Genomic DNA, 13,632 nt, shown 5'->3' with positions numbered 1-13,632 from the left:
ACACACACAGGGCTTCACAACTTTGCACGTAAAAAAACTAAACTTCATCAATACACCTGCATGAGCTTTAACATGTAGAAGGCGATGTTTTGATGTGATAACACATCATCTCTCTCACTGCAGGTGTTAAGACTACAGCGTTTATGTGATAGACATGTTGCACCCACCCACCCTCAAAACTACACCACCCAGGTTCCAAGCTGAAAACTATGTTCAGAGTTGTCAGTACAGTACCATACTTTCTGATGGTGCTAGTTGTGATATGGGCTCATGTAACTGGTCCATAATGGGCGGGATTGAACATATTCGGTTCAGACAGACAACAAAGGGACATTCAGCCAGCCAGTCAACCAAAAAGTCAACTTACAGGCTTAATAGAATAGAATAGCTGAATAGAAAAGCTTCTTCCAGATGTGTGCGTGGCAGCCAGTAACTACTGTTTAAGGTCAAGTTGCAGGGTTGACCCTGGATGAGAGGTGGGGTACTCTCATCACAGGGCTGATATAGATTTAGGGGTGGTGGCAAACATACAAGTAGAGTTCAATGACAATGACACCCACTGTATGGATAATTCAGAGGCACCAATTACCCTACTTCATGTTTCTAAATTGTGGAAGGAAGCGGAAACACCCCACAGGTATGTGAAGAACGTGCAGACCCCTCAGAGAAAAGCTCTAGCTCCATGCCGCATTGGACCTTTCACTAAGGAGCAATGACATCGGACTGTCATTCAGCCTGGCAGAGGCCTGTTTTATCTTGAACATATATTCCTATACAGTACACACCTTTGAGCAAGCGAAGTTGAGCATACGGTGAAGTTTGGTACCTGTAAAGTTAGACGTTTCACAGCATCCCAGGCATGAGCTATGAGCTCCTTCATTCTTTCCTCTGAGCTGGTCCACGACTCCACCGCGGCCGTATCAGGCATCACCTTCATTGGGATCGACAGGGGACGTGATTCTGGGGGAAAAAAGAAGGTGAGAAAGACAAAGTACATGGGATTATTTTAAAACAGGCGTATTATCCAAACACATCAGATGGACTGTGCACATCCAGTCCTGATGTGAGTTAAGATTTATTTAACCTTTCGGTCTGGGGCTGAAATACCCTCTTCACCACAGAAGTATTAAATAAAAATCCATAAATGGTGCATAAGAAAATCCACTGTCCTGCTATTCATCATTTATTTAACTCTCTTCATAATTCACTGTTATTTTCATTTGTTGTACAACAGTATCATGTTATATGATGTTTAACTGACACTTCATTGAGGTGATGTAATGTTGGCAGGTTTCTTGTCTCCAACAGTGGGAGAGAGGGAACTATAAGAGCTGGGAGAATGCACACATGCACAGAAAACACACACACACACACACACACACTTTTACATCTATCTTTGTGAGGACATTCACTCATATCCGCCAGCTCTTTACCCTAAACCTTATCCATCACAACTAAACGCCTAAAGCCAAACCATACCCTAAACCAAAAACAAGGTCTAAACCCTCAAACCGCCCTTTGAAGTTGTGAAGGAGCAGCCAAAATGTCCCAAAATACTCTATATACTCTATGTCCTCACAAAGAAACCAGCAGACACACACATGCAGTATCCTAGACATTACACGTCCTAGTATTCCTGCTGTGGTCCAGACGCAGGCCGATTGTCAGAGCTGACACTCATGGCAACAGACAAGCATAGAAATCACACAGCAACAACAACACCCCCATACTGCAGACTCGGCTTTGCACGAATCATATAAACCCGAGGGTTGAAAACACACGTCCAGCGTTCAGGAGGAGACAGCGCCTGTCTTCCCTTCCTCCTCCGAGAGGAAGACGGACAGATGATAAAGAAACCAAGAGGTACAGAAGCAGAAACAGAGGCATATAGACAGAACACACATTCTCCCAGGTTAGCCCGAGGTCTGTGGATGTTAAAGCCATCAGGGCGTCAGAGGTGAGGGAAGGCTGGAAGAGGGGAAAGGGGGGGGTCTCTCTCTGAAGACACATTAAGACATATTCCATGATTTAAAGGTCTGCCTTGCTCAGCAGCTCTATCCCACAGTTGTCATGAAACGGCAGCGGGCGGTGATGTCACAGCGCCTCCATGCCTCCTCTAGATACCGCACTCAACAACAGCCGAGTGGCGTTGGCATGGCAACAAGTGTGTGTTGTCAGGGATATGAATAAAAGGATGGTTAGTTTTATATTGTACCCTGGTTTGGGTTTTTTTTTTTTGCGGTCATCGTGGCAGCTGGCCTAAAACCTGTGGGTGGGAGTGTGTTGTCTCCATGTGTGTGTGTGTGTGTGTGTGTGTAAGTATACAGCTATATGACTAATACTCGCAGGTGTGCGTGTGTATGTGTGTGTGTAAGTGTAAGAAAAGGAGACTGGAAGCCGAGATCATCGCGTCTGGATTCTCTTACAGTATTTTCTCACACTCAGCATCCAGGTGCCTCGGGCACTTGGGGACTATGAAATAGACTCTATTTGTCATGATGCCTACACTCAGCGTTGCATCACTGCATTCTGTGCACAGCACCTCAACCACAATGCACATCTCATACATCCGATGACCGCTTTTTTCCAAGCCTACTGTTACGGTACCTTCCTTCCTCCCGCCCTCCCTCGTATTTGTCGGCTACCATGTTCCTGTGAGCCATGTACATAACCTAATTCTAGCATTCATATACTTTCAAATATCCACACAGTCACAGATGGCAACAATTGACTTTGACAGGACAGATTGTGTTTCATGGACTGTCTTTGACTGAGTAATGTGCAGAGAGTGCTGCATAAACCGCTGTGATATCATTGGGTTGTCAATAGTGTTTTGTTGCACAGGGCCGTGTATGTGTTAGAGTATTCCTGTCACTGCGCATTACAGAGCCGTTTCCCCGTTCAGCTCTGCAGGGGATCCACACGGACATGACAGAGCTCTGTCGCTGCCACTTTCTGTCATGCAGCCCGGCTGTCTAGACCAGGGAGGCAGAGTGGACGCTGCACCACCAGAGCCTGAGAGAAAATCCAACTGTGTGTGCACATGTGAAAATGAATACAATTATTTTGATTTATATGCATAATAATGAATTTGTCAGGTTACATCAGCAACATACAGCAGCTTTGGAACATTTTAGGGCTGCAACTAACAATTGTTTTCATTATCGATTATTTAAACGATTAATCGATAGTTGTCTGGTGTTGAAAAATATCAATCAGTGTTTCCCAAACCACAAGATGACGTCCTCAAATGTCTTGTTTTGTCCACAAACCAAAGAGATACTCAGATTATTGTCATAAAGGAACAAAGAAACCAGAAATATTCACATTTAAGAAGCTGAAATCAGAGAATTTTGACTTTTTTTCTTAAAAAACTACTCAAACTGATTGTTCAACTATCAAAATAGTTGACAATTAATTTAATAATCGATTATTGTTCGATTAATGATTAATTGTTGCAGCTCTAGAACTTTTTTAAAATTGACATAATGTCACGGTGAAAACATATTTTGAGAAATTTCAGAAAATAAATGAAAAATCGCCTACAAAAGTATTCAGACCTCTTACTGTGGCCCTTAGAAATTCTGGCCAGGTGTATGGTGCACTATATACTCACATAAATGTGATTTCATAATGTATAATGTGCAGTGAGCATTAATACAGATGTATAAGTGGGCACACACTTGTGAGCATGGAGCAGATAGGTAGACTATATTCACCTTACAGGACGCTGACCTCTACTCACCTGAAATCAACATTACCTTCATAAATATATTCCTTTTCCTCATTTTAGAGGAACCCATCACTCTTCTTGAGATTATTACTTTTTGGCCAGGCCTCAAAGGTGGTACTGGGGGCAGGCCAGACTGTGAAAGTCCTTCCCTATAGAGCAAGTCTGCTAGGCTAATCAGTAAGTGTGCTAAAGTACAGTGCATAGGCAGTAACAATGCAAAGCCAGCCTGCATGCAGCTCTCTCGTTTTTGTTTTAAATACCATTCCAGGACTCTGTTTGTTAATCCTGGGGTCATTATTTGGAATGAAACTGCCATATCTTATTATAGTGACTTGGCGCCTGCCATTTCAGCAAGGGAGGGGGGATTGAGAGAAAGACAGAAGCAGGCAGGGACAAAGAATGAGAAAGACAGAGAGAACTAAGAGGTCTAAATTCAAATGGAGGAGAAATATGACAGGAGCGCCCAAAGCTCTTAAACCTGCCCAGGCCTAACAAGTCCTGAGAGTCCTCTTAAAGTGGGGTTATTCCCCCTGCCTCGTGCCATCTCAGCCATGTCCTTATTTTCACCCTCTGTCAGGCCATTAGGCTAATATCTTATTGGCCAAACTCTGACCATACACCCTCTCCCTCTCCGTTCTCTCCCTTGTTTTGTTCTTTCTCACTCTCTCCAACCACTCCCTCTCGTCTCTCTCTCTCCCAGTGTTCAGCTGGTGTGTGAAGCCGTGGGTCCAGTCCCCTATAAAAATTCTCGTGTTCTGATGGTGATTATTCATCCTCTTTAACAGCTCCATCACATCTCCCAGCAAAGTGAAAGGCCAGGGTCTTTGAAGCCCTGCAAGCAACTGAGCATGTGTCAAGTGATCAGAGCGAAGGCAGAGAGACCAGCCCCCATTACAACATGTTGACTTTAAGGCGAGAAACAAATCAGTGTTGCCTGACTTCATGATGTACAACACAACACCAGCCACACAGCACAGTAACATGGCTGTAAAACGTGTGAGGGCATGTGGTGTGGTGAATGTAAATCACACATGCGTGCAATAATGTGCACTTCACAACCGACACACACACAGAGTCACTCGGATACAGCTAAGAGTGTAGCAGTGCTGGAGAACTCACTACTACAGATCCAAGCCCCCACAAAAACAATAGCACAAGGCCATCCACACATCCTGAGTGGTTCATGTCTACAGTCTCAGTGGTGGATCTCAGGGCAAAGAGCGCTATCTTACTGGAATATTCCCTATTACAAATGGTTTACAGTGCGATGAAGTGTTGTATATTCTATTACAGCTGCTTGCAGAGGCAGCCATGGGGCTCTTTAATAAACCTGCCTGCCTATTTGTTTTGGATGCAACTCTGTGTTTATTTAAATATTTACGTGCTTCCATTTGTTCAGTGTTTTCCGAAGCCGTCGCGAAAAGAAGCGATGGTGTGAAGTGGTACTGTATAGGCAGCGCTGGGAAAGAGCTTTGGTCTTACCCACACATACTGCATCCATATGCACACTGACTGTACTGTAGGTTGTCTTTCTGCCAGCTGTGCTTTTTTGGAAGTCCCCGCACCAATCAATTTTAAAATGGAGAGAAAGAACTTTCTTCAAGCATCTGCAGACTCTGATGTGTCTGGCAAGAAGCAAGAAAAAGGATCACACACGTTTATCACAGTGCTTGTTATCACTTTCATAATCATTATCAGAGTTCAGAGAGATCATGCACAACATTGTGATCCAATCTAAACCTCATTGAGGAGAGGAGAGGAGGATGAGATCCATGACACACCACATGAAGAATGAAAACAAAAAGGCAGGTCTTCTCTCAGCGACACACCACGAGACACTTTGAAACGTCTCAAGCCAGTTTTCCGATCCCCCTCCTCCTGTTCCTGTCGTCTCAACTAAACCCCCTCCCCTCCAGTCTCCAGCCTGCACACTAATCCACGCTGTGTCTGATGAACCACAACTCAACCCCCCGACTTCCCCCTCTGCTCCTCTCACTTCAACCTCAAAAGCCACAGCCAACATCCATAAAGTCCTAATACCCTTATCATTCATGAAAAGCAAGAAAAGGGATACATGAGGACAAGTCTGTTCCCCCCGCGGACAGGACCGCCGTCCTGTCCCTCCTGGAAAGCAGAGAGAGGGACTACGCCGGACTCATCAGAGTCAAAGACAAGTAGACAAGTCGAGTACCCTAACCCTACAATCAGTCCTCTCAGTGAGGAGGGGGCGGGTGGGTGGGGGGTGGGCTATCTCATTATTCCTCCTTTTTCTTGTTTTCTTTCCCTGCTCCAACCATCATTACCTTGATAAATTATTGACTTTACCAGAAAAATTAAACTATATAAATAACTCCACAATGAAAATATTATCCCCTTCTGAAAAGCTCACGGCAGCCAATAAAAACCTGCCTGACTTCCATCAGGCTACTTGGGCTCGGACTATAGTTATGTATGTCTGTGTAGTTCTCTCTCTCTCTCCCTTCTATACGTGTATATGCATGTATATATTAGTTTCTCTCTGCTGTTCCTTTCTTCAAAATGTATTAATTTATGTCTTTCTGTGATATACTATATGTCTCTCAACCATGAACCCTTTTTTTTTTTTTTTTCCCTCCTCATGTTCCACGGTTGAGATCACAGAAAAGTCATCAGTTCGGGAACGTTTTTAAAAGCAACACAACTCTCTGACAACCACCACCTAACTCGCAGATTAACAGCATGACCGATGCAAATACTTGAGCTTTTTTCTCTCTTTTCTTTCCTTTCTTTTATTTATTTCTTTCTTTCTGATCCTTCCGAGTAAACAGGAAAAAACACATCTAATCTTATCATCCAGGCCACTAGCAGACAGGAACAAAGACAACAGTTCTTGCTCCAACTTTCAAGAAACCGCTGCCAGATCGGAGGATAGGTTTCTCAGCGAAGGAGGTATGTCCTCCGAGCGCCAACGGCTAATTTTAGAACTGAAAAGAAAAGCCAATGAGATCATTACTCTGGTAGATGTTAGAGAACAATGAGAAGCTCGGGACTTGGGAGGCTCTCAATCAGAAACGTGGTGCTGCTGCCAACAAGAACATTCATTAGGGACAAATAAAGAAAATACTTAGAGGCTAGTTTTATGTGAACCAATTTGTGGTGTAATTGTGCGGGCAGACACAAATGGACCTCAAACTGAGGAGAAATGACTTGTTTTCAAAGTCGTCGTTCCATGGCCTCCCCTGTAAAGGATAATGACACAAAAACAACTGTTAACACTTCTGTGATGATGTTACTAAGCAACATTCAAACCCGATGCATGATGTGAATGAAACGAGAAGGTCTTGTATTTAGGTTGTTTTTTGTTTTTTTTTCTTAAATGAGGTCAAAAACCTCAGCCTCTATACTCTATCATTGGAGTATTTTATACCATTACCAAAAATCCCGATGAAATGACTAATATCATTAACTATCCTCGACACAAACCAGAGCCATGCAGCTATGAAGGGGAGAAGAGTGTGTGCGCCACTCTGTAAGAAGAACCAGAGAAACATGATTCATTGTGTGATGAACGGCCATCTTAATTGCAAACCTGTGTGTGTGTTTAGTAACATGAAAATACCTTTAATATCTTTTATCATGCGCTCATGTGTTCAAAAGTCTAAGTCTCTGTCATCAGCTGGGCCTGGCTTCGGTCCAGCTCCAGCTCAATCTGTGGTGCCTTTATACAGTAATATGTACCGTGTTTATTTAACATGTGCAATGACCAAAACCAGAAAAGTAAGAGAGACAGAGTGAAATATTTAGTTGCCAAACGGAGTTGAGTGGATATGGACATTGAGATTCCAGCTTGGGCAGCCCCACCGCCCCAGTATGATATCACCATGCCCTCAGTGCTTTCTGGGGAAATGATCTGCAGTGAACTGGTTCTGTGTGTCTCTGTACATTTGCCTACACATTAACAGGCACCTTCCAAAAAAGCCTACAGGAAAGTCCCCCTTGATTACGACGAAACTGTAGCTAGGCTGAATGTGGTAACAAAACAACATAACACTCTCTTTACATCATAAAAGTGCCAGGCATGTGTTCAAACGGCCAATTGGAAGCAGGGACATCTAGCTAGCGAGTGCAATTGTTCTTGAGGACGCTTTGAACTGCTGAAAAACTCTGAAAATCATTTTCTTCCAGCGGATTATGATTTATTCGATTAATTCCCCAAGGTGATTTTCTGTTGAGGAAATCAATAGCACCAGTGGAAAACTATGATAATCAATAGGCACAGAAAAAGGGGAGCTGCTCCCGCCAACTTCTAATAAGGTGAAACGAAACACCACTCTATATCAATATTACATACATCCAGCACATTAGGTAATTCAACCTCATAATAGTATTTCAACCGGCTATATTTTGGCATTGTGTGTTAATAAGTTATATTTTCGCATTGGGCACTTTAATGCAAAGTTAGTGTGTATTTAGTTCTTTAGCGTCTTGTGGTTGCAGGGCCCAGCATGGTGTACACTACATAGCAAACCATGTAAACTTAGTGTTGTGAAAATATAGCTGCTTACAAGAGTTAGGTAAGCTAAACTTTGGATTCGATATATGTTATTGTTACTTAATTTGCAATAAATGCCAATATAAAGGTTCCTATAAGAACCTCATGACGTCCACGTCTGAAGGCCAACTGAGCAGCAGCACCAGTGGCAGTCCAGTTGGCTCGCCGCTGCTGTTGAGCCTCACACAAGTCACATGTTTATTCCCATGGCATCCCTGTGAATGGCAGTTCAAACACATGTTGACTCCAACTGGCAAGCAACCTGCAAATCTCCCCCTCTGTTTACCTCGATAGATGACTGAAGACTGAAAAGTGAAACGTCTGCTGCTGTGATTACAATCCCCCCCCACCACCCCACCCACTGTTAGAGTCCCGTGAGAAAATATATAATAAACATGCAGCTAAAATTGACTTTGACATATAACTGGACATGTATTTGAGAATCACATTAAAACAGACACTTAAGAGCTATTGATCTAAGTGCCAGATGATAATCTAGAAAAGCAGAGGTCAGAACCCAGGACATTAGTCAGACCACTCACTTTCTACGATTGCATAAATTCATTTTTTTCACTCATCAATCAATCATCATCATCATTATATATGATATACATATGATATCATTTTGACACAAGAATCCAAGCAGTGATTACAGTCGTATTGAGTCTTCTTGAGTATGATGCAACAAGCTTTGCACCCCTAATGTGCAGATTTTCTTCCCACAGATCTTCTTCAGTTCTGCCAGGTTGGATGAAGACAGACATGAAAAAGCTCAGCGATCTTGGCTGAAGGACACCAAAACATTGCTGCATTTTGTTGACAGTGTGCTTTCGATCATTGCCTGTTGGTCTATTGGAGGGTGAACCTGGATCAGAACAGTACTGATGAGCTGGTGGTGGTTATTGTCCCTCATCCAGAGAGTTGTTGCTGGATGTACCTAGATCAAAATTGAAGACCAAGGGTGATCATGCCTTCTCTTGGCTGCCCCCAAACTCTGGAACAGCTTGCCACTACATGTTAGACATGCGGGATCCATAGAGAGGTTTAAGTCTAGGTTTTAAGGCCTTCAGATCTACAGGGACCTCTAATCCAGCCTTGTTTTGTCAAAATACCTACAGGTATGTGCATGTTTTTCTTGTTTCTTGTACATGCATTCTTTGGGTTTTTGGGGTTTTTTTGCTCTGTGAAGCATTTTGGATGACCATTACAGGTCTTTTTAATTGTGCTATATAAATAAAAGTCAACTTGAACTTGAACTCTGTTTCTCCGACCTCCACACAGGATCTCTGGAGCTCAGCCAGAGTGACCATTAGGTTCCTGGTCATCTCTCGTCTCCACCTGACTCCTCACTTTGTCCAGGAATCCTTATGGAAATGGGTGTCTGGCTTTCCAAATCATGTCAAATCAATTATATCTACAGTACTCGTGGAGACTGATGAGTGAAAAAATGAATTTAAACAACTTCATTTCCACTGAATAGGGCTGAACTGTGTCAACAACCAAATGCACATTTAGGCTGTTCTCATTTCTACTGAATCTGTTTTCAAACAATGGAACAAGTTCAAAATTATCACCGAAACGTGACCTATTAAGACTTCATGTTAACCAGCATGCGCCCACTCGACATTTCCAAGCTGCTGCTACATTAAAATCCTTATTTTATAGTCATGATGTCATCGGACAAAATCACCATAAGACAATGGCTACTCTGCCACTTTGGCCATATTCACTTGTCATACGATCATTCGGGGAGAGAGGCAGCTTAAATAGAGAGGTGTGTCTGCAGAGGAAAAGCTTGACCTCACACTCGCAGGGCGATGCTGGTGACTCCGCTCGACGGAAAATGTCTGAGGTTCGTCCAAACTGCTGCTACATTTGTCGCTAGGTGCTTTTCTGTCTCTAACAGACTGTTAAAAGTTGGGAGCTCTTGAGAAAACGTCATTCTTATACACACAGTTTTGAATTTTTATCATTCACTCAGTGAGCAACATTCGTGTTTACAGGGAACTATGATGGTCCAGTCATTAAATAATGTCTTTCTGTGTACACATTGAAAAAGGAATATGAGCTGGGTCATCTAAATCCATTTCTTAGAGCACACAAGTTTGTTTGTTTTTTCAGTGCAAATTATTAATGTCTCTGTCAAAGTTTGTTTTAACTTTTTTAACATCAGCAATATTATAATTATAATTATAAGTATTTGTATGTTGAGTATGATATATTGAAGATGATGTGATTTCCTGTGTGTATTTTGTGTTGTTCCTCGTGGACCCCAGGAAGACTAGCGGGTTACTATGGAACCAGCAAATGGGGATCCTTAATAAACAATTAAACAATTACACAATTAAAGCTAAAGATATAACAACCTTTAGTTGTCATTTCAACTCTGCATTCACATCTTCTACATATATACATATGTCGTTGATCCAACCAAAGCTAAATGGGTAGATTAGATGTCTACTCAGAGATAGGTTTGTAGATAAATGCTGGCCTTGAAATTAAGTCTGTCTTGCTGACAATAAAAAGCAGAGGTCGGTTTTATGTTCAGTTAACTGTCAACAAACTAGAAATACCACAAAAAAACAACACAATACACCAATAACAACGTTTGAGTGAAGAACCAATCCTGCTCAGTGTTTTTCTTCTAGCCTAACAGCGAGACCAGAGAGAGCTCCCATCATCTCCCTCCTGTTTAAACATCCAGGTCCTTATTCACAGTGTGCGCCACACATGGTAAAGCAATTAATAAATCATCTTTAGAGAGCCTAATTCTAATCATAACATGTTAGATGTCAACAGCTCTTCTCATGAAATGACTGGGGGAAAGCTTTACAAGGAAAAAATCCACCCTAACAACACATACCCGCATATGTTATTCCCATGACCTTGAACCATGGCAAAACCATGGTTCTGAAGTTTCACACTCACAGGGTGAACATATGTGAAATTTGTTTTTTGGGTGGATTTTTACCTGAATGGCCGCAGGAAACACAACTTTCCTAAGAAAAAAAAAAAAAAAAAATTCAGCATTACACAACTATTACCCAAAGCATCCATTGTGTTCCTATCAGGATAAATTAGTCTACCTATCAAGTATCTGCGTGTTAAATGTGTACCTTACTGTGGTCAGCCCACCCTGGGGAATATGAAGATTTAACATTACATTTATCATCCCCCTATTAATCACAGGAACAATGGATTATTAAGAGAAATGAGGTGGAACAGAATTTCAAATGTATGAATCTCAGCGTATCAAGTATCACCACGATCCAACAGACCTGGAAGACGTGGAGTTCCTGTTTTTCTTTCATGGCTCATGACATGAAATTGTCTCTTTCATACAGAGAAACAAAATAGTTAATTACAGGAACAGGAACACATTATTATGTAACAAGGATGTGGGATGAGGGAACAGAGTACCTGCTGCACTGCACTGAAAGCTTCTCGATAGTGTTGAGCTGCAGTTTATCAAGATCCTGTGACGGCAGGGAGGCTTATTGTTTCAGCATAATTAAAACCACAAGGGCTAAATGCCTTTTCTTATTCTGATTGCTCACGGAAACAATTTGTAACGTTTCATTACATCTACTCCTGTAACACTGACTGCAGTAATTTCCAGAGAAGATGCTATTCATTTACGTACAAGCTCCATTCCAGTGCGGAGAGCTGGAAGAGTGGAAGTGCTAAAGGGCTGGATTTGAACAAAATACTGTACCAGCGCCCGGTGACCAACGTCTTGTTTTCACTTCAAAGAGAAATATTTGGATAAGAAAGAGCTTGAGTCCGACTCAGTGTATGTTTCTCACTGACTAATGCAGCTTAACAATAAGATGCCCTATACAAATATTTCAAACACTAAACGCTCTCAGGCCAGATGTGCTGTCCACTTCTCACTTATCTAGCATACCTTCATTTACAAACATCTGTGTGGGAGAGACAGAGCGAGACAGAATGACAAATATGCAAACAAGCATGACTAAGAAAGAAAAAAGGCCGCAAGAAAAAAAAAAGAAAATCTTAACAGAAAGACAAACACAAAGCTAGCCAGACAGAAAAACAGCTTCACAAACAGGATGGACAAGCAGTCAGAGAGAGATGGACAGCTGGCGGACAGGAGGCCATGCACGTTGATAATCAGTGTTTAGTGTTGCTGACAAGCCGCAGCCTGATGCAGCTTTGTGTGCAGCGCCGTAGCCAAGGTGACTATTTACTGACAACCTCTAATGAGAGAATATACTGCTGAGATGTGAGTAAGCAAAGATGCTGTGGTATGGAAAAGCCATTAGTGCATATTGGATGAAACAAGGAACAGAGGGAAAACCAGGAGGAAAAGGCGGCGTGACCTTTCAGCTGTGAGCTTTTAAAGCGAGCGAGGAAAGAACTCTAATGGCCTTTTTTTAGACTCTGAAATGTCAAAGGAGCATTTTTCCTATCAAAACACTTGACATGGGGGAACGTCATACACATGCAATGTTATTTACAGCTACAGGATGACTTCACCCAAAACAGGGAATTATCACTCCTGTTGGGAACACATTTCCCAGGAACTTAAAAAAGAGAGAGAGAGAAAAAAAAGACAAACAACTACTTGCTTATTTCCCCCGACTCGTCACTGCGATGCTTTGGCAGAGAACGTTTCAACCGTTAAAGTGTTTAGAGGACCTGGAGCCTAAACACTCGGAGAGTCAAACAACAGAGACTGGGAAAGGCCTTTTAATGTATTTATTTATTCATTTTTTAAACTGTGTGACTAATTCAGTTAAAAGACGCAAGCCAAGACATTCCACTGGATCGCATTCATTAAAATATCTATAGAGGAACATGAGAGGTGGCCTATTAGGTTTATAAATAACCACAAGAATTAAATGAAAACCATTTCTGCAGTGAGCGAGGAGGCTCTGGGCTGTGTCATGGACAGCTCCTAAACACAGCGACTGCTCCAGCCATCCACCCAGGTACGAGTGTAAGAGTACATGTAGGCTGTACAGTAAGTGTGTGTGTGTGTATGTGTGTGTGTCGATGCAATATAACATCCCCGAGGTCCACTAAACAGATACCTCACTCTAATGAAAATACCATTACAAGGGCTTTTTGCACTACATTTGTACACTTGATGAATGAGTGTGAGAATACGGAGCTGACCTGTCGTGCTGCAATCAAGGGGAACCTGCTGCTGGGCCTCACTCTGCGTTTCTGACACTAAAACAAACGATCACATCCTTCACACTAAACTCAAACTAAATCTACTCTGTCCTCCCTCGTCTCCGTCCTGCACTCCTCCTCTGCTGCTCTTGTTTGTCCATCTCCATCAAACGTGTTCAGAGTTTCCTACTTAGAGATGGCATCCACTTGGAAAATTCTGGAGTGG

General features: G+C 42.4%; 1 protein-coding gene across 3 annotated transcripts in view; it reads right to left on the bottom strand.

Annotated features, from left to right (window-relative positions):
• Positions 1 to 13,632, bottom strand: part of vps13b (vacuolar protein sorting 13 homolog B) — a 349,921-nt gene that overhangs the window by 199,588 nt on the left and 136,701 nt on the right. For all 3 annotated transcript variants that reach the window (XM_085802924.1, XM_085802922.1, XM_085802923.1), the window contains exon 22: positions 827 to 960. In XM_085802924.1, coding sequence (XP_085659050.1) covers positions 827 to 960 — 134 coding nt within the window. The remainder of the gene's footprint in view (positions 1 to 826; positions 961 to 13,632) is intronic.

This window comes from Trachurus japonicus, chromosome 16 (genome assembly GCF_045865225.1).
Source record: "Trachurus japonicus isolate A0001 chromosome 16, Traja_1.0".
Lineage (NCBI taxonomy): Eukaryota > Metazoa > Chordata > Actinopteri > Carangiformes > Carangidae > Trachurus > Trachurus japonicus.
The sequence above is the reverse complement of the archived record's forward strand: the minus strand, read 5'-3'. Positions and strand labels throughout refer to the sequence as shown.